At 53.8% G+C, this 27,793-nt stretch overlaps 1 protein-coding gene across 1 annotated transcript in view; it reads left to right on the top strand.

The window, feature by feature from the left end:
* The first annotated feature begins 14,161 nt into the window (after positions 1-14,161).
* The window catches only part of SLU7 (SLU7 homolog, splicing factor), a 43,210-nt gene continuing 29,578 nt past the window's right edge, over positions 14,162-27,793 (top strand). Inside the window, exons 1-6 of the mRNA XM_069763776.1 lie at positions 14,162-14,256; positions 17,878-18,050; positions 19,380-19,533; positions 22,883-22,963; positions 23,204-23,368; positions 23,546-23,614. Of these exons, the coding sequence (XP_069619877.1) occupies positions 17,890-18,050; positions 19,380-19,533; positions 22,883-22,963; positions 23,204-23,368; positions 23,546-23,614 (630 nt within the window). The 5' untranslated portion in view covers positions 14,162-14,256; positions 17,878-17,889. The remainder of the gene's footprint in view (positions 14,257-17,877; positions 18,051-19,379; positions 19,534-22,882; positions 22,964-23,203; positions 23,369-23,545; positions 23,615-27,793) is intronic.

Raw genomic sequence — 27,793 nt, forward strand, 5'->3', positions numbered from 1 at the left:
ACATATCCCTATTGGGGCCCCAGGAGCAGTATATCCGTATTGGGGCCTTCAGGAGCGGCATATCCCTATTGGGACCTTCAGGAGCGGCATATCCCTATTGGGGCCCCAGGAGCCGCATATCCTTATTGGGGCCCCAGGAGCAGTATATCCGTATTGGGGCCTTCAGGAGCGGCATATCCCTATTGGGGCCTTCAGGAGCGGCATATCCCTATTGGGGCCCCAGGAGCAGCATATCCGTATTGGAGCCTTCAGGAGCGGCATATCCCTATTGGGGCCTTCAGGAGCGGCATATCCCTATTGGGGCTCCAGGAGCGGCATATCCCTATTGGGGCCCCAGGAGCGGCATATCCCTATTGGGGCCTTCAGGAGCGGCATATCCCTATTGGGGCCCCAGGAGCGGCATATCTCTATTGGGGCCCCAGGAGCTGCATATCCCTATTGGGGCCCCGGGAGCGGCAAATCCCTATTGGGGCCTTCACGAGCCGCATATCCCTATTGGGGTCCCAGGAGCGGCATATCCCTATTGGGGCCCCAGGAGCCGCATATCCCTATTGGGGCCTTCAGGAGCCGCATATCCCTATTCGGGCCCCAGGAGCGGCATATCCCTATTGGGGCCCCAGGAGCGGCATATCCCTATTGGGGCATTCAGGAGCGGCATATCCCTATTGGGGCCTTCAGGATCGGCATATCCCTATTGGGGCCCCAGGAGCGGTATATCCCTATTGGGGCCCCAGGAGTGGCATATCCCCATTGGGGCCCCAGGAGCGGCATATCCCCATTGAGGCCCCAGGAGCGGCATATCCCCATTGGGGCCCCAGGAGCCGCATATCCCTATTGGGGCCCCAGGAGCGGCATATCCCTATTGGGGCCCCAGGAGCAGCATATCCCTATTGGGACCCCAGGAGCCGCATATCCCTATTGGGGCCCCAGGAGCGGCATATCCCTATTAAGGCCCCAGCAGCAGCATATCCCTATTGGGACCCCAGGAGCGGCATATCCCTATTGGGGCCCCAGGAGCAGCATATCTCTATTGGGACCCCAGGAGCCGCATATCCCTATTGGGGCCTTCAGGAGCGGCATATCCCTATTGGGGCCCCAGGAGCAGCATATCTCTATTGGGGCCCCAGGAGCTGCATATCCCTATTGGGGCCCCAGGAGCAGCATATCCCTATTGGGGCCCCAGGAGCAGCATATCCCTATTGGGGCCCCAGGAGCAGCATATCCCTATTGGGGCCTTCAGGAGCGGCATATTCCTATTGGGGCCCCAGGAGCCGCATATCTCTATTGGGGCCCCAGGAGCTGCATATCCCTATTGAGGCCCCAGGAGCAGCATATCCCTATTCGGGCCCCAGGAGCAGCATATCTCTATTGGGGCCCCAGGAGCAGCATATCTCTATTGGGGCCCCAGGAGCTGCATATCCCTATTGGGACCCCAGGAGCCGCATATCCCTATTGGGGCCCCAGGAGCGGCATATCCCTATTGGGGCCCCAGGAGCCGCATATCTCTATTGGGGCCCCAGGAGCTGCATATCCCTATTGGGGCCCCAGGAGCAGCATATCCCTATTGGGGCCCCAGGAGCAGCATATCCCTATTGGGGCCCCAGGAGCAGCATATCCCTATTGGGGCCTTCAGGAGCGGCATATCCCTATTGGGGCCCCAGGAGCCGCATATCTCTATTGGGGCCCCAGGAGCTGCATATCCCTATTGGGGCCCCAGGAGCTGCATATCCCTATTGGGGCCCCAGGAGCAGCATATCCCTATTGGGGCCCCAGGAGCAGCATATCCCTATTGGGGCCCCAGGAGCGGCATATCCCTATTGGGGCCCCAGGAGCGGCATATCTCTATTGGGGCCCCAGGAGCTGCATATCCCTATTGGGGCCCCGGGAGCGGCATATCCCTATTGGGGCCCCAGGAGCTGCATATCCCTATTGGGGCCCCAGGAGCAGCATATCCCTATTGGGGCCCCAGGAGCAGCATATCCCTATTGGGGCCCCAGGAGCGGCATATCCCTATTGGGGCCCCAGGAGCGGCATATCTCTATTGGGGCCCCAGGAGCTGCATATCCCTATTGGGGCCCCAGGAGCAGCATATCCCTATTGGGGCCCCAGGAGCGGCATATCTCTATTGGGGCCCCAGGAGCTGCATATCCCTATTGGGGCCCCAGGAGCCGCATATCTCTATTGGGGCCCCAGGAGCAGCATATCCCTATTGGGGCCTTCAGGAGCGGCATATCTCTATTGGGGCCTCAGGAGCAGCATATCTCTATTGAGGCCCCAGGAGCCGCATATCTCTATTGGGGCCCCAGGAGCGGCATATCCCTATTGGGGCCTTCAGGAGCGGCATATCTCTATTGGGGCCTCAGGAGCAGCATATCTCTATTGAGGCCCCAGGAGCCGCATATCTCTATTGGGGCCCCAGGAGCAGCATATCCCTATTGGGGCCTTCAGGAGCGGCATATCCCTATTGAGGCCCCAGGAGCCGCATATCTCTATTGGGGCCTCAGGAGCAGCATATTCCTATTGGGGCCCCAGGAGCCGCATATCTCTATTGGGGCCTCAGGAGCAGCATATTCCTATTGGGGCCCCAGGAGCCGCATATCTCTATTGGGGCCCCAGGAGCAGCATATCTCTATTGAGGCCCCAGGAGCCGCATATCTCTATTGGGGCCTCAGGAGCAGCATATTCCTATTGGGGCCCCAGGAGCCGCATATCTCTATTGGGGCCCCAGGAGCCGCATATCTCTATTGGGGCCCCAGGAGCAGCATATCTCTATTGGGGCCCCAGGAGCAGCATATCTCTATTGGGGCCCCAGGAGCTGCATATCCCTATTGGGGCCCCAGGAGCAGCATATCTCTATTGGGGCCCCAGGAGCAGCATATCTCTATTGGGGCCCCAGGAGCAGCATATCTCTATTGGGGCCCCAGGAGCAGCATATCTCTATTGGGGCCCCAGGAGCGGCATATCTCTATTAGGGCCTCAGGAGCAGCATATCTCTATTGAGGCCCCAGGAGCAGCATATCTCTATTGGGGCCCCAGGAGCGGCATATCTCTATTGGGGCCCCAGGAGCAGCATATCTCTATTGGGGCCCCAGGAGCGGCATATCTCTATTGGGGCCCCAGGAGCAGCATATCTCTATTGGGGCCCCAGGAGCAGCATATCCCTATTGGGGCCCCAGGAGCCGCATATCTCTATTGGGGCCCCAGGAGCAGCATATCCCTATTGGGGCCTTCAGGAGCGGCATATCTCTATTGGGGCCTCAGGAGCAGCATATCTCTATTGGGGCCCCAGGAGCAGCATATCCCTATTGGGGCCTTCAGGAGCGGCATATCTCTATTGGGGCCCCAGGAGCCGCATATCTCTATTGGGGCCCCAGGAGCGGCATATCTCTATTGGGGCCCCAGGAGCAGCATATCTCTATTGAGGCCCCAGGAGCGGCATATCCCTATTGGGGCCCCAGGAGCAGCATATCCCTATTGGGGCCCCAGGAGCGGCATATCTCTATTGGGGCCCCAGGAGCTGCATATCCCTATTGGGGCCCCAGGAGCCGCATATCTCTATTGGGGCCCCAGGAGCAGCATATCTCTATTGAGGCCCCAGGAGCGGCATATCCCTATTGGGGCCTTCAGGAGCCGCATATCCCTATTCGGGCCCCAGGAGCGGCATATCCCTATTGGGGCCCCAGGAGCGGCATATCCCTATTGGGGCCTTCAGGAGCGGCATATCCCTATTGGGGCCTTCAGGATCGGCATATCCCTATTGGGGCCCCAGGAGCGGTATATCCCTATTGGGGCCCCAGGAGTGGCATATCCCCATTGGGGCCCCAGGAGCGGCATATCCCCATTGAGGCCCCAGGAGCGGCATATCCCCATTGGGGCCCCAGGAGCCGCATATCCCTATTGGGGCCCCAGGAGCGGCATATCCCTATTGGGGCCCCAGGAGCAGCATATCCCTATTGGGACCCCAGGAGCCGCATATCCCTATTGGGGCCCCAGGAGCGGCATATCCCTATTAAGGCCCCAGCAGCAGCATATCCCTATTGGGACCCCAGGAGCCGCATATCCCTATTGGGGCCCCAGGAGCGGCATATCCCTATTGGGGCCCCAGGAGCAGCATATCTCTATTGGGACCCCAGGAGCCGCATATCCCTATTGGGGCCTTCAGGAGCGGCATATCCCTATTGGGGCCCCAGGAGCAGCATATCTCTATTGGGGCCCCAGGAGCTGCATATCCCTATTGGGGCCCCAGGAGCAGCATATCCCTATTGGGGCCCCAGGAGCAGCATATCCCTATTGGGGCCCCAGGAGCAGCATATCCCTATTGGGGCCTTCAGGAGCGGCATATCCCTATTGGGGCCCCAGGAGCCGCATATCTCTATTGGGGCCCCAGGAGCTGCATATCCCTATTGAGGCCCCAGGAGCAGCATATCCCTATTCGGGCCCCAGGAGCAGCATATCTCTATTGGGGCCCCAGGAGCAGCATATCTCTATTGGGGCCCCAGGAGCTGCATATCCCTATTGGGACCCCAGGAGCCGCATATCCCTATTGGGGCCCCAGGAGCGGCATATCCCTATTGGGGCCCCAGGAGCCGCATATCTCTATTGGGGCCCCAGGAGCTGCATATCCCTATTGGGGCCCCAGGAGCAGCATATCCCTATTGGGGCCCCAGGAGCAGCATATCCCTATTGGGGCCCCAGGAGCAGCATATCCCTATTGGGGCCTTCAGGAGCGGCATATCCCTATTGGGGCCCCAGGAGCCGCATATCTCTATTGGGGCCCCAGGAGCTGCATATCCCTATTGGGGCCCCAGGAGCTGCATATCCCTATTGGGGCCCCAGGAGCAGCATATCCCTATTGGGGCCCCAGGAGCAGCATATCCCTATTGGGGCCCCAGGAGCGGCATATCCCTATTGGGGCCCCAGGAGCGGCATATCTCTATTGGGGCCCCAGGAGCTGCATATCCCTATTGGGGCCCCGGGAGCGGCATATCCCTATTGGGGCCCCAGGAGCTGCATATCCCTATTGGGGCCCCAGGAGCAGCATATCCCTATTGGGGCCCCAGGAGCAGCATATCCCTATTGGGGCCCCAGGAGCGGCATATCCCTATTGGGGCCCCAGGAGCGGCATATCTCTATTGGGGCCCCAGGAGCTGCATATCCCTATTGGGGCCCCAGGAGCAGCATATCCCTATTGGGGCCCCAGGAGCGGCATATCTCTATTGGGGCCCAAGGAGCTGCATATCCCTATTGGGGCCCCAGGAGCCGCATATCTCTATTGGGGCCCCAGGAGCAGCATATCCCTATTGGGGCCTTCAGGAGCGGCATATCTCTATTGGGGCCTCAGGAGCAGCATATCTCTATTGAGGCCCCAGGAGCCGCATATCTCTATTGGGGCCCCAGGAGCGGCATATCCCTATTGGGGCCTTCAGGAGCGGCATATCTCTATTGGGGCCTCAGGAGCAGCATATCTCTATTGAGGCCCCAGGAGCCGCATATCTCTATTGGGGCCCCAGGAGCAGCATATCCCTATTGGGGCCTTCAGGAGCGGCATATCCCTATTGGGGCCCCTGGAGCCGCATATCTCTATTGGGGCCCCAGGAGCAGCATATCTCTATTGGGGCCCCAGGAGCAGCATATCTCTATTGGGGCCCCAGGAGCTGCATATCCCTATTGGGGCCCCAGGAGCAGCATATCTCTATTGGGGCCCCAGGAGCAGCATATCTCTATTGGGGCCCCAGGAGCAGCATATCTCTATTGGGGCCCCAGGAGCAGCATATCTCTATTGGGGCCCCAGGAGCGGCATATCTCTATTAGGGCCTCAGGAGCAGCATATCTCTATTGGGGCCCCAGGAGCGGCATATCTCTATTGGGGCCTCAGGAGCAGCATATCTCTATTGAGGCCCCAGGAGCCGCATATCTCTATTGGGGCCCCAGGAGCAGCATATCCCTATTGGGGCCTTCAGGAGCGGCATATCTCTATTGGGGCCTCAGGAGCAGCATATCCCTATTGGGGCCCCAGGAGCCGCATATCTCTATTGGGGCCCCAGGAGCCGCATATCTCTATTGGGGCCCCAGGAGCAGCATATCTCTATTGGGGCCCCAGGAGCAGCATATCTCTATTGGGGCCCCAGGAGCTGCATATCCCTATTGGGGCCCCAGGAGCAGCATATCTCTATTGGGGCCCCAGGAGCAGCATATCTCTATTGGGGCCCCAGGAGCAGCATATCTCTATTGGGGCCCCAGGAGCAGCATATCTCTATTGGGGCCCCAGGAGCGGCATATCTCTATTAGGGCCTCAGGAGCAGCATATCTCTATTGAGGCCCCAGGAGCAGCATATCTCTATTGGGGCCCCAGGAGCGGCATATCTCTATTGGGGCCCCAGGAGCAGCATATCTCTATTGGGGCCCCAGGAGCGGCATATCTCTATTGGGGACCCAGGAGCAGCATATCTCTATTGGGGCCCCAGGAGCAGCATATCCCTATTGGGGCCCCAGGAGCCGCATATCTCTATTGGGGCCCCAGGAGCAGCATATCCCTATTGGGGCCTTCAGGAGCGGCATATCTCTATTGGGGCCCCAGGAGCGGCATATCCCTATTGGGGCCCCAGGAGCGGCATATCTCTATTGGGGCCTCAGGAGCAGCATATCTCTATTGGGGCCCCAGGAGCAGCATATCCCTATTGGGGCCTTCAGGAGCGGCATATCTCTATTGGGGCCCCAGGAGCAGCATATCTCTATTGAGGCCCCAGGAGCAGCATATCTCTATTGGGGCCCCAGGAGCAGCATATCCCTATTGGGGCCTTCAGGAGCGGCATATCTCTATTGGGGCCCCAGGAGCCGCATATCTCTATTGGGGCCCCAGGAGCGGCATATCCCCATTGAGGCCCCAGGAGCGGCATATCCCCATTGGGGCCCCAGGAGCCGCATATCCCTATTGGGGCCCCAGGAGCGGCATATCCCTATTGGGGCCCCAGGAGCAGCATATCCCTATTGGGACCCCAGGAGCCGCATATCCCTATTGGGGCCCCAGGAGCGGCATATCCCTATTAAGGCCCCAGCAGCAGCATATCCCTATTGGGACCCCAGGAGCCGCATATCCCTATTGGGGCCCCAGGAGCGGCATATCCCTATTGGGGCCCCAGGAGCAGCATATCTCTATTGGGACCCCAGGAGCCGCATATCCCTATTGGGGCCTTCAGGAGCGGCATATCCCTATTGGGGCCCCAGGAGCAGCATATCTCTATTGGGGCCCCAGGAGCTGCATATCCCTATTGGGGCCCCAGGAGCAGCATATCCCTATTGGGGCCCCAGGAGCAGCATATCCCTATTGGGGCCCCAGGAGCAGCATATCCCTATTGGGGCCTTCAGGAGCGGCATATCCCTATTGGGGCCCCAGGAGCCGCATATCTCTATTGGGGCCCCAGGAGCTGCATATCCCTATTGAGGCCCCAGGAGCAGCATATCCCTATTCGGGCCCCAGGAGCAGCATATCTCTATTGGGGCCCCAGGAGCAGCATATCTCTATTGGGGCCCCAGGAGCTGCATATCCCTATTGGGACCCCAGGAGCCGCATATCCCTATTGGGGCCCCAGGAGCCGCATATCTCTATTGGGGCCCCAGGAGCAGCATATCCCTATTGGGGCCTTCAGGAGCGGCATATCTCTATTGGGGCCCCAGGAGCGGCATATCCCTATTGGGGCCCCAGGAGCGGCATATCCCTATTCGGGCCCCAGGAGCAGCATATCTCTATTGGGGCCCCAGGAGCAGCATATCTCTATTGGGGCCCCAGGAGCTGCATATCTCTATTGGGGCCCCAGGAGCAGCATATCCCTATTGGGGCCCCAGGAGCCGCATATCTCTATTGGGGCCCCAGGAGCAGCATATCCCTATTGAGGCCCCAGGAGCAGCATATCCCTATTCGGGCCCCAGGAGCAGCATATCTCTATTGGGGCCCCAGGAGCAGCATATCTCTATTGGGGCCCCAGGAGCTGCATATCTCTATTGGGGCCCCAGGAGCTGCATATCCCTATTGAGGCCCCAGGAGCAGCATATCCCTATTCGGGCCCCAGGAGCAGCATATCTCTATTGGGGCCCCAGGAGCAGCATATCTCTATTGGGGCCCCAGGAGCTGCATATCTCTATTGGGGCCCCAGGAGCAGCATATCCCTATTGGGGCCCCAGGAGCCGCATATCTCTATTGGGGCCCCAGGAGCAGCATATCCCTATTGGGGCCTTCAGGAGCGGCATATCTCTATTGGGGCCCCAGGAGCGGCATATCCCTATTGGGGCCCCAGGAGCGGCATATCTCTATTGGGGCCTCAGGAGCAGCATATCTCTATTGGGGCCCCAGGAGCAGCATATCCCTATTGGGGCCTTCAGGAGCGGCATATCTCTATTGGGGCCCCAGGAGCAGCATATCTCTATTGAGGCCCCAGGAGCAGCATATCTCTATTGGGGCCCCAGGAGCAGCATATCCCTATTGGGGCCTTCAGGAGCGGCATATCTCTATTGGGGCCCCAGGAGCCGCATATCTCTATTGGGGCCCCAGGAGCGGCATATCCCCATTGAGGCCCCAGGAGCGGCATATCCCCATTGGGGCCCCAGGAGCCGCATATCCCTATTGGGGCCCCAGGAGCGGCATATCCCTATTGGGGCCCCAGGAGCAGCATATCCCTATTGGGACCCCAGGAGCCGCATATCCCTATTGGGGCCCCAGGAGCGGCATATCCCTATTAAGGCCCCAGCAGCAGCATATCCCTATTGGGACCCCAGGAGCCGCATATCCCTATTGGGGCCCCAGGAGCGGCATATCCCTATTGGGGCCCCAGGAGCAGCATATCTCTATTGGGACCCCAGGAGCCGCATATCCCTATTGGGGCCTTCAGGAGCGGCATATCCCTATTGGGGCCCCAGGAGCAGCATATCTCTATTGGGGCCCCAGGAGCTGCATATCCCTATTGGGGCCCCAGGAGCAGCATATCCCTATTGGGGCCCCAGGAGCAGCATATCCCTATTGGGGCCCCAGGAGCAGCATATCCCTATTGAGGCCTTCAGGAGCGGCATATCCCTATTGGGGCCCCAGGAGCCGCATATCTCTATTGGGGCCCCAGGAGCTGCATATCCCTATTGAGGCCCCAGGAGCAGCATATCCCTATTCGGGCCCCAGGAGCAGCATATCTCTATTGGGGCCCCAGGAGCAGCATATCTCTATTGGGGCCCCAGGAGCTGCATATCCCTATTGGGACCCCAGGAGCCGCATATCCCTATTGGGGCCCCAGGAGCGGCATATCCCTATTGGGGCCCCAGGAGCCGCATATCTCTATTGGGGCCCCAGGAGCTGCATATCCCTATTGGGGCCCCAGGAGCAGCATATCCCTATTGGGGCCCCAGGAGCAGCATATCCCTATTGGGGCCCCAGGAGCAGCATATCCCTATTGGGGCCTTCAGGAGCGGCATATCCCTATTGGGGCCCCAGGAGCCGCATATCTCTATTGGGGCCCCAGGAGCTGCATATCCCTATTGGGGCCCCAGGAGCTGCATATCCCTATTGGGGCCCCAGGAGCAGCATATCCCTATTGGGGCCCCAGGAGCAGCATATCCCTATTGGGGCCCCAGGAGCGGCATATCCCTATTGGGGCCCCAGGAGCGGCATATCTCTATTGGGGCCCCAGGAGCTGCATATCCCTATTGGGGCCCCGGGAGCGGCATATCCCTATTGGGGCCCCAGGAGCTGCATATCCCTATTGGGGCCCCAGGAGCAGCATATCCCTATTGGGGCCCCAGGAGCAGCATATCCCTATTGGGGCCCCAGGAGCGGCATATCCCTATTGGGGCCCCAGGAGCGGCATATCTCTATTGGGGCCCCAGGAGCTGCATATCCCTATTGGGGCCCCAGGAGCAGCATATCCCTATTGGGGCCCCAGGAGCGGCATATCTCTATTGGGGCCCCAGGAGCTGCATATCCCTATTGGGGCCCCAGGAGCCGCATATCTCTATTGGGGCCCCAGGAGCAGCATATCCCTATTGGGGCCTTCAGGAGCGGCATATCTCTATTGGGGCCTCAGGAGCAGCATATCTCTATTGAGGCCCCAGGAGCCGCATATCTCTATTGGGGCCCCAGGAGCGGCATATCCCTATTGGGGCCTTCAGGAGCGGCATATCTCTATTGGGGCCTCAGGAGCAGCATATCTCTATTGAGGCCCCAGGAGCCGCATATCTCTATTGGGGCCCCAGGAGCAGCATATCCCTATTGGGGCCTTCAGGAGCGGCATATCCCTATTGGGGCCCCAGGAGCCGCATATCTCTATTGGGGCCCCAGGAGCAGCATATCTCTATTGGGGCCCCAGGAGCAGCATATCTCTATTGGGGCCCCAGGAGCTGCATATCCCTATTGGGGCCCCAGGAGCAGCATATCTCTATTGGGGCCCCAGGAGCAGCATATCTCTATTGGGGCCCCAGGAGCAGCATATCTCTATTGGGGCCCCAGGAGCAGCATATCTCTATTGGGGCCCCAGGAGCGGCATATCTCTATTAGGGCCTCAGGAGCAGCATATCTCTATTGGGGCCCCAGGAGCGGCATATCTCTATTGGGGCCTCAGGAGCAGCATATCTCTATTGAGGCCCCAGGAGCCGCATATCTCTATTGGGGCCCCAGGAGCAGCATATCCCTATTGGGGCCTTCAGGAGCGGCATATCTCTATTGGGGCCTCAGGAGCAGCATATCCCTATTGGGGCCCCAGGAGCCGCATATCTCTATTGGGGCCCCAGGAGCCGCATATCTCTATTGGGGCCCCAGGAGCAGCATATCTCTATTGGGGCCCCAGGAGCAGCATATCTCTATTGGGGCCCCAGGAGCTGCATATCCCTATTGGGGCCCCAGGAGCAGCATATCTCTATTGGGGCCCCAGGAGCAGCATATCTCTATTGGGGCCCCAGGAGCAGCATATCTCTATTGGGGCCCCAGGAGCGGCATATCTCTATTAGGGCCTCAGGAGCAGCATATCTCTATTGAGGCCCCAGGAGCAGCATATCTCTATTGGGGCCCCAGGAGCGGCATATCTCTATTGGGGCCCCAGGAGCAGCATATCTCTATTGGGGCCCCAGGAGCGGCATATCTCTATTGGGGCCCCAGGAGCAGCATATCTCTATTGGGGCCCCAGGAGCAGCATATCCCTATTGGGGCCCCAGGAGCCGCATATCTCTATTGGGGCCCCAGGAGCAGCATATCCCTATTGGGGCCTTCAGGAGCGGCATATCTCTATTGGGGCCCCAGGAGCGGCATATCCCTATTGGGGCCCCAGGAGCGGCATATCTCTATTGGGGCCTCAGGAGCAGCATATCTCTATTGGGGCCCCAGGAGCAGCATATCCCTATTGGGGCCTTCAGGAGCGGCAAATCCCTATTGGGGCCTCAGGAGCGGCATATCTCTATTGGGGCCCCAGGAGCCGCATATCTCTATTGGGGCCCCAGGAGCGGCATATCCCTATTGGGGCCCCAGGAGCCGCATATCCCTATTGGGGCCTTCAGGAGCCGCATATCTCTATTGGGGCCTCAGGAGCAGCATATCTCTATTGGGGCCTCAGGAGCGGCATATCCCTATTGGGGCCTTCAGGAGCAGCATATCCCTATTGGGGCCCCAGGAGCTGCATATCCCTATTGGGGCCCCAGGAGCAGCATATCTCTATTGGGGCCCCAGGAGCAGCATATCTCTATTGGGGCCCCAGGAGCAGCATATCTCTATTGGGGCCCCAGGAGCAGCATATCTCTATTGGGGCCCCAGGAGCGGCATATCCCTATTGGGGCCCCAGGAGCAGCATATCTCTATTGGGGCCCCAGGAGCAGCATATCTCTATTGGGGCCCCAGGAGCAGCATATCTCTATTGGGGCCCCAGGAGCAGCATATCTCTATTGGGGCCCCAGGAGCGGCATATCTCTATTAGGGCCTCAGGAGCAGCATATCTCTATTGAGGCCCCAGGAGCAGCATATCCCTATTGAGGCCCCAGGAGCAGCATATCTCTATTGGGGCCCCAGGAGCAGCATATCTCTATTGAGGCCCCAGGAGCAGCATATCTCTATTGGGGCCCCAGGAGCGGCATATCTCTATTGGGGCCCCAGGAGCAGCATATCTCTATTGGGGCCCCAGGAGCGGCATATCTCTATTGGGGCCTCAGGAGCAGCATATCTCTATTGAGGCCCCAGGAGCAGCATATCTCTATTGGGGCCCCAGGAGCGGCATATCTCTATTGGGGCCCCAGGAGCAGCATATCTCTATTGGGGCCCCAGGAGCGGCATATCTCTATTGGGGCCCCAGGAGCAGCATATCTCTATTGGGGCCCCAGGAGCAGCATATCCCTATTGGGGCCCCAGGAGCCGCATATCTCTATTGGGGCCCCAGGAGCAGCATATCCCTATTGGGGCCTTCAGGAGCGGCATATCTCTATTGGGGCCCCAGGAGCGGCATATCCCTATTGGGGCCCCAGGAGCGGCATATCTCTATTGGGGCCTCAGGAGCAGCATATCTCTATTGGGGCCCCAGGAGCAGCATATCCCTATTGGGGCCTTCAGGAGCGGCAAATCCCTATTGGGGCCTCAGGAGCGGCATATCTCTATTGGGGCCCCAGGAGCCGCATATCTCTATTGGGGCCCCAGGAGCGGCATATCCCTATTGGGGCCCCAGGAGCCGCATATCCCTATTGGGGCCTTCAGGAGCAGCATATCTCTATTGGGGCCTCAGGAGCAGCATATCTCTATTGGGGCCTCAGGAGCCGCATATCCCTATTGGGGCCTTCAGGAGCAGCATATCTCTATTGGGGCCTCAGGAGCAGCATATCTCTATTGGGGCCTCAGGAGCAGCATATCTCTATTGGGGCCTCAGGAGCAGCATATCTCTATTGGGGCCCCAGGAGCGGCATATCTCTATTGAGGCCCCAGGAGCCGCATATCCCTATTGGGGCCCCAGGAGCCGCATATCCCTATTGGGGCCTTCAGGAGCAGCATATCTCTATTGGGGCCTCAGGAGCAGCATATCTCTATTGGGGCCTCAGGAGCCGCATATCCCTATTGGGGCCTTCAGGAGCAGCATATCTCTATTGGGGCCTCAGGAGCAGCATATCTCTATTGGGGCCTTCAGGAGCAGCATATCTCTATTGGGGCCTCAGGAGCAGCATATCTCTATTGGGGCCTCAGGAGCAGCATATCTCTATTGGGGCCCCAGGAGCGGCATATCTCTATTGGGGCCTCAGGAGCAGCATATCTCTATTGGGGCCCCAGGAGCGGCATATCTCTATTGGGGCCTCAGGAGCAGCATATCTCTATTGGGGCCTTCAGGAGCTGCATATCCCTATTGGGGCCCCAGGAGCGGCATATCTCTATTGAGGCCCCAGGAGCCGCATATCTGTATTGGGGCAGCACGGTGGCGCAGTGGATAGTACTTCCGCCTTGCAGCGCTGGAGTCCTGGGCTCTAATCTCACCTTGGACAACATCTGCAAGGAGTTTGTATGTTCTCTCCATGTTTGCGTGGGTTTCCTCCGGGTTCTCCGGTTTCCTCCCACATTCCAAAGACATACTGATAGGGAATTTAGGTTGTGAGCCCCATCGGGGACAGCAATGATAATGTGTGCAAACTGTAAAGCGCTGCGGAATATGTTAGCGCTATATAAAGATTATTATTATTAAAGATTATTATTATTGGGGCCCCAGGAGCAACATATCCCTATTGGGGCCCAGGCATTTCTACCTCCATAGCTGGTGGAATTCTAGATTATGATGAACTATTGGGCGGAAAAGGGCCCATATACAGCTCCTACACAGGGGCCCCTAATAACTGGCTTACTTACACATTCTACACAACCCCTTGACAAAGAAAACGAGTGCTGTGATTGGTTGCTGCGTGCAGCTGCGTCATCACTAGTTTCTCCCTATAAACATACATACATGCTAGCCACCTTAGGGAGAGATGATTTGCATAGCTCTGCCTACTGCAAAGGATTCTGGGTAAACCTGCTATTCTTTGTGCTGCTTGCAAGTACTTTCCGTTTCAGGAAAGCATCCACTATGTATTCCCTATAAACATCACACTTTTCTGTTCCTTCCTGACATCAACGGGTTAATAGCCGAGAACCCTGCAAGCCCCGCCCACTGCTCGCACGCCCTCAGCTTTTGTTGTGCTACGTCACTTCCGGAATCAGATATTCACTTCCGGATTGTGGCTCGTTTTTACGCAGGTTGCGGGTGTTTTCTATATTACACGCAGTAATCGGTGAGTAGCGGGTGTGAGTGTGAATGGCGGAGGCTGAGGGTGGCGTCTGGCCTCATCTGTCGGTCCTGTGAAGCACTGCGCCTCCCGCATCCTCCAGTGCTGGCCCTAACGTGTCCCCTCACAATCCCGGGGCTGTGCCGCAGTTGTCAGTGACTGGTCTCCTGTGCAGGACGCTGTATCCTAGTGAGCGGATCAGGAACGCTGCTTGCTGTCAGTGACTGGTCTCCTGTGCAGGACGCTGTATCCTAGTGAGCGGATCAGGAACGCTGCTTGCTGTCAGTGACTGGTCTCCTGTGCAGGACGCTGTATCCTAGTGAGCGGATCAGGAACGCTGCTTGCTGTCAGTGTCTGGTCTCCTGTGCAGGACGCTGTATCCTAGTGAGCGGTTCAGGAACGCTGCTTGCTGTCAGTGACTGGTCTCCTGTGCAGGACGCTGTATCCTAGTGAGCGGATCAGGAACGCTGCTTGCTGTCAGTGTCTGGTCTCCTGTGCAGCACGCTGTATCCTAGTGAGCGGTTCAGGAACGCTGCTTGCTGTCAGTGACTGGTCTCCTGTGCAGGACGCTGTATCCTAGTGAGCAGATCAGGAACGCTGCTTGCTGTCAGTGACTGGTCTCCTGTGCAGGACGCTGTATCCTAGTGAGCGGTTCAGGAACGCTGCTTGCTGTCAGTGACTGGTCTCCTGTGCAGGACGCTGTATCCTAGTGAGCGGATCAGGAACGCTGCTTGCTGTCAGTGTCTGGTCTCCTGTGCAGCACGCTGTATCCTAGTGAGCGGTTCAGGAACGCTGCTTGCTGTCAGTGTCTGGTCTCCTGTGCAGGACGCTGTATCCTAGTGAGCGGTTCAGGAACGCTGCTTGCTGTCAGTGACCGGTCTCCTGTGCAGCACGCTGTATCCTAGTGAGCGGATCAGGAACGCTGCTTGCTGTCAGTGACCGGTCTCCTGTGCAGCACGCTGTATCCTAGTGAGCGGTTCAGGAACGCTGCTTGCTGTCAGTGACCGGTCTCCTGTGCAGCACGCTGTATCCTAGTGAGCGGTTCAGGAACGCTGCTTGCTGTCAGTGACTGGTCTCCTGTGCAGGACGCTGTATCCTAGTGAGCGGTTCAGGAACGCTGCTTGCTGTCAGTGACTGGTCTCCTGTGCAGCACGCTGTATCCTAGTGAGCGGATCAGGAACGCTGCTTGCTGTCAGTGACTGGTCTCCTGTGCAGGACGCTGTATCCTAGTGAGCGGTTCAGGAACGCTGCTTGCTGTCAGTGACCGGTCTCCTGTGCAGCACGCTGTATCCTAGTGAGCGGTTCAGGAACGCTGCTTGCTGTCAGTGACCGGTCTCCTGTGCAGCACGCTGTATCCTAGTGAGCGGTTCAGGAACGCTGCTTGCTGTCAGTGACTGGTCTCCTGTGCAGGACGCTGTATCCTAGTGAGCGGATCAGGAACGCTGCTTGCTGTCAGTGACTGGTCTCCTGTGCAGGACGCTGTATCCTAGTGAGCTGTTCAGGAACGCTGCTTGCTGTCAGTGACTGGTCTCCTGTGCAGGACGCTGTATCCTAGTGAGCGGTTCAGGAACGCTGCTTGCTGTCAGTGACTGGTCTCCTGTGCAGGACGCTGTATCCTAGTGAGCGGATCAGGAACGCTGCTTGCTGTCAGTGACTGGTCTCCTGTGCAGGACGCTGTATCCTAGTGAGCTGTTCAGGAACGCTGCTTGCTGTCAGTGACTGGTCTCCTGTGCAGGACGCTGTATCCTAGTGAGCGGATCAGGAACGCTGCTTGCTGTCAGTGACTGGTCTCCTGTGCAGGACGCTGTATCCTAGTGAGCGGATCAGGAACGCTGCTTGCTGTCAGTGACTGGTCTCCTGTGCAGGACGCTGTATCCTAGTGAGCTGTTCAGGAACGCTGCTTGCTGTCAGTGACTGGTCTCCTGTGCAGGACGCTGTATCCTAGTGAGCGGATCAGGAACGCTGCTTGCTGTCAGTGACTGGTCTCCTGTGCAGGACGCTGTATCCTAGTGAGCTGTTCAGGAACGCTGCTTGCTGTCAGTGACTGGTCTCCTGTGCAGGACGCTGTATCCTAGTGAGCGGATCAGGAACGCTGCTTGCTGTCAGTGACTGGTCTCCTGTGCAGGACGCTGTATCCTAGTGAGCGGATCAGGAACGCTGCTTGCTGTCAGTGACTGGTCTCCTGTGCAGGACGCTGTATCCTAGTGAGCTGTTCAGGAACGCTGCTTGCTGTCAGTGACTGGTCTCCTGTGCAGGACGCTGTATCCTAGTGAGCGGATCAGGAACGCTGCTTGCTGTCAGTGACTGGTCTCCTGTGCAGGACGCTGTATCCTAGTGAGCGGTTCAGGAACGCTGCTTGCTGTCAGTGACTGGTCTCCTGTGCAGGACGCTGTATCCTAGTGAGCGGATCAGGAACGCTGCTTGCTGTCAGTGACCGGTCTCCTGTGCAGCACGCTGTATCCTAGTGAGCAGTTGTCTCCCAGCTGAGCTGCTCCTGGTGTTTAGCCCCCAGGATGCCATTTTTTTCCCTGCATCACCTGTTTGTTATGGGGAAGTCTTATATTAATACAGATTTACCAATAACTTGAGTTAATAGTCAATCCAGGAGGCGAAAGAATCAGATTTATCCATCAATATAAACTACAATTGCTTATTTTCATATTTACTGTTTATTAAAGTATCACTCCAGTGTTTTGTTTTTTTTTTGTCTTTTTTTATTGCGTTGCTAGAGTGGTGCTTTAACTGTGAGTCCCTCGCCCCCCTTCCCCGTCTCACACTCACCTGTCATCCTCTTTATTCTTTTCCGGTGTCGGTGGAGCCCGACTCTGGGGGAAAGTGACCTGCCGGCAGCTCTAGTGTTTGCTGGAGCGTGTGGGAGATCACTTTTCAATACAAGTCTATGACAGCCTGGTTCTGGCCTTGTTCTGGCTCCCATAGACTTGTATTGAGAGCTTGTGATGTAACTTCTGACCTCCGACCAGTCAGAAGCTGCGCTCACAAGATGGCGCCGCAGGAGCGGAGCGGCGTCGGTAAAAGGTGAAGACGGCAGAGGGTGAGTATATGACGGGGTGGGCAGAGGGCAGCGCCACTCCAATGCTGAAAATAATCACACGCTAGAGTAGTGCTTTAATGCAATAAAACGACACTTCCTCTTTAATGACCCAGAGTCGGACCCTTTTGCTTCAGATCGGCAGTCACAATGCCCATCACTGATACACGTATTGCTATACCTACACAGTGGGATCCCGCTGACGTGTACAAGTGTGGTAGGAGACAGTGTGGGGTCACACATGAAATGGGAAGAAGACCTCGGTCTAACACCGCTGCTACCCGTCTATCTGTAGTTACAGTGATCCTGTCTCATAGCACTAACACTGCCTAATTGCATTGTCTACCCTTCAAGATTCCTTGCAGATCTTCCTAAAGCTCAGCCAGTGCAAATGTTAGTGCTCGGCAGACTGCAGCACACCGCGGCCTGGTGTGTAGCTTTCCAGTACAGAGCCAATATGGCTGACAATGGACATCATAGCTGATGTATGTCCATAGTGCAGACAATAAACCTCTTGCCATGCATATCTTCTTATCCTATGTTTTTACAGAAACGTGTCTTTTCTTTTCTTCCTGTAGTGCTGCTCAAAAATGTCTAGTGGTCCAGATGTCATTGCTGGTGGGGGAGGTGTAGATTCCTCTGGTATGGATGAGCCCAAAAAGATGACCAGGGAAGACTGGAGAAAGAAGAAGGAATTGGAAGAACAGAGAAAATTGGGAAACGCCCCGGCTGAGGTGGATGAAGAAGGGAAGTAAGTGTCCTCAGTACAGCAAAGTGTCTCCAGACAAGTCTTGAACTAGGCATGAATGGCACCCACAGGAGGCACAGTGAGGCGCTGACCTGAGGGGCATTGCCATTTCACTCCGCAGATCAGTGCTGTCACAGTGGATGAATCCTTACTAGCAGACACTAGAGGCATATCTTACTGTCACCAGAACCATTAAATTAAATTACCATATTTTTTGGACTTCAGAACACAACCCAGGTTGTGACAGCAGAAAATAGGAAAAACATATTTCCTACTAGCAAAGAGTACCATGTAGGTGTAAAGCAGTGGAGGGCCCAATATCACTAGTTGTAATTCAGTAGGGAGGTAACAGGGCTATTGTTAGTGTTTCTGTGCAGCGTGTATAGCACACACAATATGTATACTGTGCAGTGTACACTTGTGCACAAAACTGCTGCATGCACACTCAGCTCTCCTACATCATAAAAAACGTACAGACACACACAACTTTATATCATCAAAACTGCACAGCTCTACTACATTAGCAAAACGCACAGCTGTGCCCCAGCAGGGTATCGCACAGCTCTGCATGGCAGAGCAACGTGCAGACACTCGCATAGCTCTGCTAGGTCCCGAAAACGCACGCGCAGCTCTGCTAGGTCCCGAAAACGCACGCGCAGCTCTGCTAGGTCCCGAAAACGCACGCGCAGCTCTGCTAGGTCCCGAAAACGCACGCGCAGCTCTGCTAGGTCCCGAAAACGCACGCGCAGCTCTGCTAGGTCCCGAAAACGCACGCGCAGCTCTGCTAGGTCCCGAAAACGCACGCGCAGCTCTGCTAGGTCCCGAAAACGCACGCACTGTGTATAAACTATCACATTTTGAAGGTCCTTCCAGGCGTATGACAGATCACATGACCCCAAATGGCCCTTAAACTACTCAGAGCCTGCAGCATCCATGCAGCTTTAGTAATGTGCGGGTCCTGAGAACATTCTCTCAACTTTCCACCAAGCAGACTGATCAATGATGGGCAGGAGAAAGGAGACGTTCTCTCAGCAATTGGGAAGGCTGCTGTGTCATCATTCTCCTTGATAATAGGATGCTTCCTCCAGACAACAGACACTGGATTTTTTATGGTTAAAAATTGCATCTTATAGTCCAAAATATAAGGTAATTAAAGGGGTTTTCCTTTGTAAGTTATTCTATGTGAGCCTAAAGTGAAATGTTGTTCTTTTTTTTCTTTTATTACCCCATCTTCGGCCCATTGAGAATAACTTTTAAGTTTTTTGGCAACCTCTTTAAGTCGCTTTTTACTTTTTAGAAAATTTTAACTTTTTTTTTGTGTTCCTTTTCCAGAGATATTAATCCTCACATCCCTCAGTACATTTCTTCTGTCCCGTGGTATGTGGATCCATCTAAGAGACCAACTTTAAAGCATCAGCGACCCCAAGATGAGAAGCAGAAAGAATACACACTGATGGGAGAGTGGTATCGGAAAGGTGTTAAAGAGGTGAATATAGAAGATGATCTACAGTGGCATGTAAAAGTTTGGGCACCTCTGGTCAAAATTACTGTTACTGTGAACAGTTAAGCAAGTTAGAGATAGAATGATCTTTAGAAGGGCTGAAGTTAAAGATGACACATTTCCCTTTTATTTTAGGCAAAAATATATAGTTTCATCTTTTACATTTTAAAAATTACAATAAGGAAAATGGGCAGATGCAAAAGTTTTGGCACCTTGCATGGTTAGCACCTAGTAGCACCCCCTTCTGTAAGTAACACAGCTTGTAAACACTTTTTATAGCCATCCAAGAGTCAGTTCTGTGAGATTCCTGGGTCGTCTTGCATGCACTACTATTTTGAGGTTTAGCCACAGATTTTCAACAATGTTCAGATCAGGGGACTGTGAGGGCCATTGTAAAAACCTTCGGCTTGGTCCTTTTGAGGCCTATTGTGGATTTTGGCATGTTAAGGATCATTATCCATTTGTAGAAGCCATCCTTTTTTCAACTTCAGCTTTTTTACAGATGTGATATGTTTGCATCAAGAATCTGTTGAAATTCCATTGTATCCATTCTTCCCTCTACTCGTGAAATGTTCCCCGTGCCATTGGCTGCATCACATCCCCAAAGTATGAGTGATACACACCCATGCTCAATAGTTGGCGAGATGTTCTTTTCCTGAAATTCTGTTCTTTTCTCCTCACTTATTATGGCCAAAGAGTTCTATTTTAACCTCATCAGTCCACAGGACTTGTTACCAGAATGCATCAGGCTTGTTTAGAAGTTCTTCTGCATAATTCTGACGCTGAATTTCATGGTGAAGAAGACACAGCAGAGGTTTTCTTCTTATGACTCGATCATGTTGATTATATTTGTGAAGGTGTCTCTGAATAGTAGAACTGTGAACCACAACTCCAGACTCTGCTAAATCTTTCTGAAGGTGTTTTACAGTCAGGCTGGAGTTCTGATTTGCCTCTCTAGCAATCCTACAAGTAGCTTTCACTAAAATTTTGTTTTGTGTTCCAGACATTATCTTGACCTCTACTGTTCTTATTATCCGCCATTTCTTAATTACATTTTGAACTGAAGAAAAGGCAACTTGAAAATACTTTGCTGTCTTCTTATAGCCTTCTTCTTTGTGCACCTCCATCATTTTCAGAGTGCTAGGCAGCTGCTTAGAAGAACCCATGGCTGCAGCTTTTTGGCACAAGGTTAGAGGAGGCTGGGTTTTCATAAAGCTGGGAAATTTGCATTATCTGGCCTTTACTAACGATAACAGTGAACAAGACATAACCCTAACAGGCTAATTAAGGTCTGAAAACTTGGTCAAAGTTATCGGAGCACACAAATCTGTATGTGTGCCCAAACTTTTGCGTAGGCCCATTTTTATTTATTTTTTTGTACGTTTTAAAATTTAAAATGACTATATTTTTTGTGCCTAAAATATAAGCGGAAATGTGTCATCGTTAACTTTAGGCCTTTTAGAGATAATTTCATCTGAAACTTGCTTAATGGTTCACAATAGCAGTAATTTTGACCAGGGGTGCCCAAATTTTTACATGCCGCTGTATAGTATGTAAAGGTTTATTCCTTCTACAATTCATGTACAGTACTGCTCAGGTGTTTAGCTCACACAGTGACTTTCATTATTACTGGAATGTGCACATAAAACCCCCACAAAGGAACACACAAAATCAAGGAGTAAAGAAACACGTGAAACCAGCCAGAATGTGTGCTAAACGTAGATTCCTGGACTGGCCTTCCACCCGTCTTGTAGGAGTTTCCAGAGGTGCTGAGCACTCGTTGGCTGCTTTGTCTTCCTCTGTGGACCAACTCATCCGCTACTGTCTTGGGTTGACGTCAGGTGACTGTGGGGGACATGTCATGTGGAATGGCACTTCATTCCTCTTCTTCTTGGCCACATAAGCCCGTACATGGCCTGTGCTGTGGCAGCACAAATGATGCCCCTACTAAATGCACCCCAGATGGGATGGCATATTGATGCAGAATGCGGTAGCTGATATGGGTGAGTGTGTCTTGAATTTGGAATAAATTGGCAGAAAAGCAGCACAACACCATCGCACCTCCCTCTCCATGTTTCATAGTGGCCATCAACATTTAGAAACCATTCGCTCCATTTTCTACATCTCACAAGGACAAGGTGGTTGGCAGCAAAATTCTCACATTCTTTCTCTTTGTACCTCCTTCCAGATCTCCTCTGACTTAATATCCAGTCTGTGTTGCTTGGTCTAAACAGGTCTCTTCTTGTTTGTGTTCCTCACTAATGACTTCTTTGCAGAAATTAGACCAATTAGGCTTGTTTTCATGACTGCACCGGAGTATAATTTCAAGGTTCTAGCAATTCCCCAGATTGACTGACTTTCTTGTTGTAAAGGGAATCTTATCAGCAGAATTTCATCCCCAAAATTACTTATATGTGCATTTGGTTCTTTCAAAGACCAGCCCAGCCTCCTCCTTTTTTTGACTGATAGTCTCTATTCTGTGTGACTCTGGCAAAGGAGCTGTCGGTCAAGCAGCAGGAGGAGGCGGCGCTGTTCCAGGAATAGAGCCGGAGTGACAGGGGCTCCCATTCTGCAATAGCCCTTTAGGCTCATTTGTATATCCATTCATATGCTGATTTCTCAGTAACAGAGGACCGGACTGGCCATGTAAAGGTATTGCTGGACTTGTCATGCACATATACCGTACATAGTTTGGGGTGTGTAGTCCTGCTGACAGATTCCCTTTTAAATGAAGGATGGATGGTTATTTCCTTTTATTTAGTTGAGTAGTTCTTGACATATTCTGGCTTAGATGTGGAATATGGCTCATCACTGTATGGGACTGTGTACCAACACTGCCCCTGCAAAACACATCCCATGGTTGTAAACCCTTTCTGAAGGCCGGGGAGTCCACATATGAAGTCATACCTGTTCATTGGAAGCCATTCCAGGTGTTGACCTGATGAAGCTTCTTGAAAGAATCCCATGGGGATGCAAATCTTAGAGGAATCTAAGGTTTAACACACCTCTTTACTCCTTGTTTCCATGTGTTCCTTCATGGCTTTGCTGCCTTCAGTCTGAATTGTGCACGTTCCAATAAGAGGGAAATCGGTTGCGTGATCAGGCGAGTCCAATCCTTTGCCCGGTACTGTAAGTGCTGAGTGTTGTATGAGGTTTATAGTTGTCGTTGCTTCCAGTACGGTTTGAGCTTTGATATTTGAAGTGTCCACTTATTCAGGTCTCGTGAGCCACAAGCTTCTTCACAACTCTAGAAAAATGTTTATCCGATGCACAAGCCACCTCATGGATTACTTATGGGGCAGTACAACAGTCTTTACGTCTTTTCACCCTTTAGGGCACAATTGCTACAAAATATCGCCAAGGGGCTTGTGAAAACTGTGGCGCCATGACTCATAAGAAGAAAGACTGCTTTGAGGTAAGTCGGCTTTATTATTTACGCTGCTCATCTGTTGCCAAGTTTAGTAAAGCCGATAGTTGTATAACAGTTTTCTAGTCTTTAGTTACAACCTCCACTATACTGTGTTTTCAGGTTTACTTTTTATGCGGTAAATATTTTTTGGCTAAAATTAGTAGACTCAGTGTCTCGATTGTTTGGGCTCTAATAAACTCTGATTGTATGTTTTAGTTCTTGACTGTTCTAATATTTCTTTACCAGAGACCTCGAAGAGTGGGAGCAAAATTCAACGGAGCTAACATTGCCCATGATGAGTTTGAGCAACCGCAGCTTATGCTCGACTACGACGGCAAGAGAGATCGATGGAATGGGTACAATCCAGAGGAACATATGAGAATTGTTGAGGAACATGCCAAAGTTGACCTGGTATACTGATGTTATCTTTTTCCGATCACTCTACTAACAATCTAATGTGTCATGCTGCAGCTTTTTTATTCTTATCCTTTACAATCATTTTCAAGATGCTTCTTCGTATTGGCTTACCTCAAGTGTTTGTACAAAACTTAAATGAATCCCTTTTTTTTGTCCCTACTTTGTTTCAAGGCAAAACGTACATTGAAGGCTCAAAAGCTTCAGGAGGAATTGGCTTCAGGAAAACTTTCCGAACAAGTGGTAAGAAAAATGAAGCTGCCCAAGTATATTTTAATGTCTATTCTAGATTATTATATTTATTGTTTTCAAAAAACATTAATACTTTTTCCATTTTTGAATTGTTGCCAAAAACTTTTTTTTTTATTTTTTTATACACGTTCCTTTTAAGAGGAATGAAAAAAGGTTTGTTAGTATCCTTAAATGTGTAATGTTTATTGCTGTACCTTCTGTTGTTTTCTTGCTGTAAGATCCGGACAATTCAGAGTCGCTAGTCAAATGTATTTACCGTATATACTCGAGTATAAGCCGACCCGAGTATAAGCCGACCCCCCCTAATTTTGCCACAAAAAACTGGGAAAACTTATTGACTCGAGTATAAGCCTAGGGTAGAAAATGCAGCATCTACCGGTGAATTTCAAAAATAGATGCTCCATACCGTTCATTAGAATGCTCTGCACCGTTGATTATGGCCCCATAGATGCTCCTTATAAAGCTGTGCCATATATGCTCTGCACCTTTGATTATGGCCCCATAGGTGCTCCTTATAATGCTGTGCCCCATATATGCTCTGCACCTTTATGGCCCCATAGGTGCTCCTTATAATGCTGTGCCCCATTTATGCTCTGCACCTTTATGGCCCCATAGGTGCTCCTTATAATGCTGTGCCCCATATATGCTCTGCACCTTTATGGCCCCATAGGTGCTCCTTAGAATGCTGCTGGTGCTGCCATAAAAAAAAAAAAAAAAAATCACATACTCACCTCTCTTCTCAGGACGCTGGCGCTTTCAATAATTACCTGCTCCTCTGCGGCTCCGTCTCCAGCACTGACGCTCAGCAGAGGGCGCGCACTGACTACGTCACAGCACCCTCTAACCTGAGCGTCATTGCTAGAGGACGCTGCAGACGGAGCCGGAGCGAGGAGCAGGTAATTATAGCGCTGCGCTCCCCTTACCTGCTGCGGCGCGGTCCCTGCAGTCCCTGGCTTCTCCGGCGCTGCAGCTTCTTCCTGTAATTGAGCGGTCACATGGCACCGATCATTTACAGCAATGAATATGCGGCTCCTCCCCTATGGGGGTGGAGCTCCCTATTCATTTCTGTAATGAGCGGTGCCATGTGACCGCTCAGTGCAGGAAGAATCTGCAGCGCCGGAGAAGCCAGGGACTGCAGGGACCGCGCCAGGAGCAGGTAAGTATGATTACACAGCCCCCGCTCCCCCTCCCCTGCTGACACCCGGGTATATGACTCGAGTATAAGCCGAGAGGGGGACTTTCAGCCCAAAAAAATGGGCTGAAAATCTCGGCTTATACTCGAGTATATACGGTAAGTCAAAAGTAAATATGCACCCCCTACCCTATCTATAATCCTTCCTACCCTACTGCACCAGAGTCAGGGATCGTAAATGACAGTACAGGGATAAATGAATTTAGGGAGGCTACTCGCATGCACAGAATTTCTTTATCGCCTCTCATTGGGGGACACAGGAACCATGGGTGTATGCTGCTGCCACTAGGAGGCTGACACTATGCAAATAAAAAAGTCAGCTCCTCCTCTGCAGTGTACACCCCACCGACTGGCATTATACTCTTCAGTTTAGCTTAGTGTCAGTAGGAGGTTGACACGGGTCTGTCATTAGACCCTTATCTACCTCAATGTGCGTCGTTTTTCTTTCAGGTTTCCGGAAGGGATACAGGGTGAGCAGTCACACCTGTAGTCCTACATTATGGACTATGAGTACGGCGTGTACTGCCACCCCGTATCCTCATAGATCCTTCTCCAGGACCAAGAGCCTAGCACACAAGCGTGCTCAGAAGTCCGGTCCTGGCTCCGTCCCCCACCCACTCGCCCACCAGAGCCTGTCGGTTGAGGAGACGAGGACGTCCATCAGCTCCCTGGACGTCTCATCCCCTTTTAAGGTTAGTACCGGCGTGGGATGTTTGAGGTAAGTATTTCCTATCCCATCCCAGATATTTCAGGGGGTCTTATTAGGGGCTCCCATAACCCTGGTCGTCGCTTGCACGGATTCCCGCAGCACGACCCGGGTTTGCAGATTTATTGCTGCAGATCTTCTCCCATGACCTGTCTTCTATCGGACGCGGGGCCCCTATAGGCTGCCGCGCCGCGTTTCCATCCGTCCAGCCAGACCTTCAGGTTCTTCTCCCCGCGGCGCGTTTTTTCAGGGGGCACACCGGCGCTGCGGCGCTGACAGGCCGGTGCACCGCTTCTTCCTGTGGCGCGCTGCTCTGGCGCCGCAGGGGTTTTTCAAGCAGCACAGCCTGGTAGGCTTCTGCGCCGCCTGCTTTTTCTTGCGGCGCACCATTCCGGTGCACCTTTCCGGCGCCGTGGCTCCTCTCCTCTGCCGCCGGCTCCTAATTTAGGCCCCGGCTTCGGCCGGGGTCTACTTCTGATTTGCGCGCTCCCTCACTCCTGCTTCTGCGGGTGGGCTTTTTCCCGCCCGACATACTGTGTCCTGCCCATCGGCGCCTCTGTCTGGCTCCGCCCCCTTCCTCCAGCGACACTCTTCTGGTGTGCGCACCGCTTCGCAGCAGCAGCAGCTCACGCAGCGCGCCCCGCACCCTCGCACGCATCTTCTGTGGGCACAGCACAATCTTCGCAGAATACAGCACCTCAGGGCATGAGTTCTCCACCGACAAGTGGGACATCTTCCAGGACCTGGTCCGTGAGTAGCTGCACTGCAGACTGACACCCCCCTCTGCCCCACTGTCCCCTAACCCACTGGCATCTTCTTCAAAGACCTCTCAAAATGTCTACCTCTAAAGGGGGCCGCTCTCGTCCCCCTACTTCTTCATCTTCTGGCTTAGTCAAGTACTTTGCATGTTCGTCCTGTAACAGCAAACTTCCCTCAGGTCAGTCCTCTCCGCTATGTCAGTCCTGCAGCAACCCGATTGTTCCCACCGCCCAGGATCCCCCGGCTGCTCCGCCTGAGAGTGATACCCCCATCCCAGGCTGGGCCTCCTCTCTGTCACAATCGGTGGCCGATTTAACACTGTTGTCTCAAACCCTGGTGTCCGTGCTGGATCGGTTGCCCCTGCAGACCCCCGCAGTGGCCAGCGGGTCGCAGGAACCGCCGCCCGAGCCCTCCTTGATAAGCCACAAAAGCTCCAGACAGGAACGTCGGTCTGAGTCCTCTTCTCGCTCCATCTCGCCACACGGCCCTCCCCTGCGGTCGGCGTCCCCTCGACCCTCCTCTCCTGAGTCAGGCGAGGCATTCTCTGATGCGCCCTCGGAGGATATTTCGGAGCTGGATTCTAACCAAATCGCCACCATGAGGGATATGGTCCAGAAACTCATTGGGGCAATAAACCAAACCTGTGGCATAAAGGATCCCTCTACGGAACCCGCAGATCAGGCGGTTTCATTTAGACGGGCCAAACCACCTTCCAAGTTTTTTGCTCCTCATCCTGAATTCGAGGAAATCTTGTCCAGAGAGAGAACCCGACTAGGCGTTTTCAGAGGGGAAAACACCTGGGTGTGTTGTATCCCTTTTCTCCAGAACTTACCGCCAATTGGATGGTCTCTCCCTCGGTGGATCCCCCTGTTTCCAGGCTGTCCACTAACACGGTGCTTCCACTGTCCGGCGGAGCATCTCTGAAGGACGCTAACGATAGAGTTATAGAATTCTTTGCGAAGTCAGCCTTTGAAGCGGCTTTATGCCCAGCTTTTGCTTCTACTTGGGTTTCTAAATCCATTTCCAAATGGGCCAAAGATCTCCGTCGAGGTATCCTGGACGGGATGCCTCCCGTGCAACTAGCGGAGCTTGCCAACCAGATTTCCCACGCTGGTGAATACCTGGTCTCCGCCTCCCTGGATGTTGCGTCTTGTGTGGCTCAGGCTTCCAGCAATGCCGTTGCCATCCGCCGGAACGTTTGCCTCTAGGCCTGGAAGGCGGACTTATCTTCCAAAAAGTCCCTTACTAGTCTGCCCTTCCAGGGCTCTCGTCTCTTTGGTTCCCAGCTGGACTAAATCATTAAGGACGCCACCGGGGGTACAAGTTCTCTTCTCCCCCAGGCTAAGCCTCGTCGCCCTCCTCCTAGACGGCAGTTTCGCTCCTTTCGGCCTTTTCGTCGCTTCGCTGCGTCAAACTCCTTTTCCCAGCAGCAACAGAGGCCACAGGCACGTCAAGAGAAGAAGGCGGTGTCCTTTAGGCCCACTCCGTCCTGGCATCCTCGCTATTCCCAGGG

Source organism: Ranitomeya imitator, chromosome 4 (genome assembly GCF_032444005.1).
Source record: "Ranitomeya imitator isolate aRanImi1 chromosome 4, aRanImi1.pri, whole genome shotgun sequence".
In the NCBI taxonomy this organism is placed as follows: Eukaryota; Metazoa; Chordata; class Amphibia; order Anura; family Dendrobatidae; genus Ranitomeya; species Ranitomeya imitator.